Consider the following 1,501-nt stretch of genomic DNA (forward strand, 5'->3'; position numbering starts at 1 on the left):
AGGAGGTTTTGGGGTGGTTTGGGGTTTTAGAAGGGAGGTTTTGGGGTTTTAGAAGGGAGGTTTTGGGGTTTGGAGGAGAGATTTGGGGTGTTTGGGGTTTTAGAAGGGAGGTTTTGGGGTTGGGAAGGGGGATTCGTACCTGGACAGCGCGGCCGTGGGGCAGACCGGGGTCATCCGCAGCGTCACGGTCAGAGCCCACGCTGGAAGGGGTTTTTTTTGGGAATTTTTGGGATTTTGGGGGATTTGGAGGGGAATTTGGGGTGTTGGAAGGGTAATTGGGGTGGTTTTGGGGTGATGTTGCTGTATTTGGGGTGATTTTAGGGTGGTTTGGGGGTGGTTTTGGTGTATTTGCGGTGATTTTGGGGTGATTTTTGGACATTTCGGGTGATTTTGGGCTGATTTTGTTCTGATTTTTGGCTGATTTTGCTGTATTTGAGGTTTTGATGCATTTGTGGTGATTTTGGGCTGATTTTGAGCTAATTTTGAGCTGATTTTGACGATTTTACCTATCACTCTCACACTTTTAACCCCCTCAGGGCGGAATGTGCTCCGTTTACCTCAAGGACAGCGAAAAAGTCGTCAGCGTCTCCAGCGAACACCTGGAACCCGTCACCCCCACCAAAAGCAACAAAGTGAGACCCCAAACCTCCCCAAAACCCCCCAAAAACCCCCTCCTGAACCACCCAAAACCCCAAATTTCACCCCAAAAAATAAAGGTGAAGGTGATTTTGGGCGAAGACCGGGAGGCCACCGGGATTTTGCTGAGCATCGACGGCGAGGACGGAATTGTTCGAATGGACCTGGAGGAGCAGCTCAAAATCCTCAACTTGCGTTTCCTGGGGAAGCTTCTCGAGGCTTGAGACCCCCAAAATCCCCTCCAAAAAAACCCCAGACCCTTTTTTCCCCCATTTTTCCCCTTTTTTTCCCATTTTTTTCCCATTTTTTCCCCTTTTTTTCCCGTTTTTTTCCCGTTTTTCCACATTTTCTGCCTCTCTCCGCTGTTTTTTTGTCCCCCCATTTATTGTAACGAGGTTTTAGGTATCAAATAAAGAACTGGGGGTGCAGCACCCGCTCGTTTTCAGGTTTTTGTGGGGTATGGAGGGATTTTTTTGGGTTTTTGGATGATTTCGAGGAGTTTGGGGTGGATTTTCGGGATTTGGTGCCGATTTCGGGGATTCTGGGGCTGATTTCGCGGGGTTTGGGGGCAAATTTGGGATTTTGGTGCCGATTTTGGGGGGGTTGGGGTCGTTTTCGAGGGGTTTGGGGCCGATTTTGGGGGTTTTGGTGCCGATTTTGGGGATTTTGGTGCCGATTTGGGGGATTCTGGTGCCAATTTGGGGGATTTTGGTGCCGATTTTGGGTCATTTTAGTGCCAATTTCGGAGGTCCTGACCCCGCCATTGACCCGGACTCCCCTCACGCGTTTTCCCGCCTTTTTTCCCCATCTCATCCAGCGCTTTCTCTGATTGGCTCAAACTTCACTAGCCCCGCCTCCCCCGCGC

The 1,501-nt window shown here is 50.2% G+C and overlaps 1 protein-coding gene across 1 annotated transcript; it reads left to right on the forward strand.

The window, feature by feature from the left end:
* The first annotated feature begins 134 nt into the window (after positions 1-134).
* On the forward strand, positions 135-1,079 carry LOC130588540 (transcription elongation factor SPT5-like). Its single transcript, XM_057389451.1, has 3 exons — positions 135-187; positions 537-632; positions 717-1,079. Exons 2-3 carry the CDS (start codon positions 543-545, stop codon positions 858-860), a joined length of 234 nt encoding a protein of 77 aa, XP_057245434.1. The 5' UTR covers positions 135-187; positions 537-542; the 3' UTR covers positions 861-1,079.
* Positions 1,080-1,501: the final 422 nt, after the last annotated feature.

This window comes from Malurus melanocephalus, unplaced genomic scaffold (assembly GCF_030028575.1).
Source record: "Malurus melanocephalus ecotype Western Australia unplaced genomic scaffold, MMel_1.1 scaffold_6212, whole genome shotgun sequence".
Taxonomy (NCBI): domain Eukaryota; kingdom Metazoa; phylum Chordata; class Aves; order Passeriformes; family Maluridae; genus Malurus; species Malurus melanocephalus.

Excerpts from the sequence above, each read along its gene's own strand:
- LOC130588540 (XM_057389451.1), top strand. The coding sequence starts at position 543 with ATGTGCTCCGTTTACCTCAAGGACAGCGAAAAAGTCGTCAGCGTCTCC. Across the intron at positions 633-716 it reads CCCCCACCAAAAGCAACAAA|GTGAAGGTGATTTTGGGCGA; the intron begins GTGAGACCCCAA and ends CAAAAAATAAAG.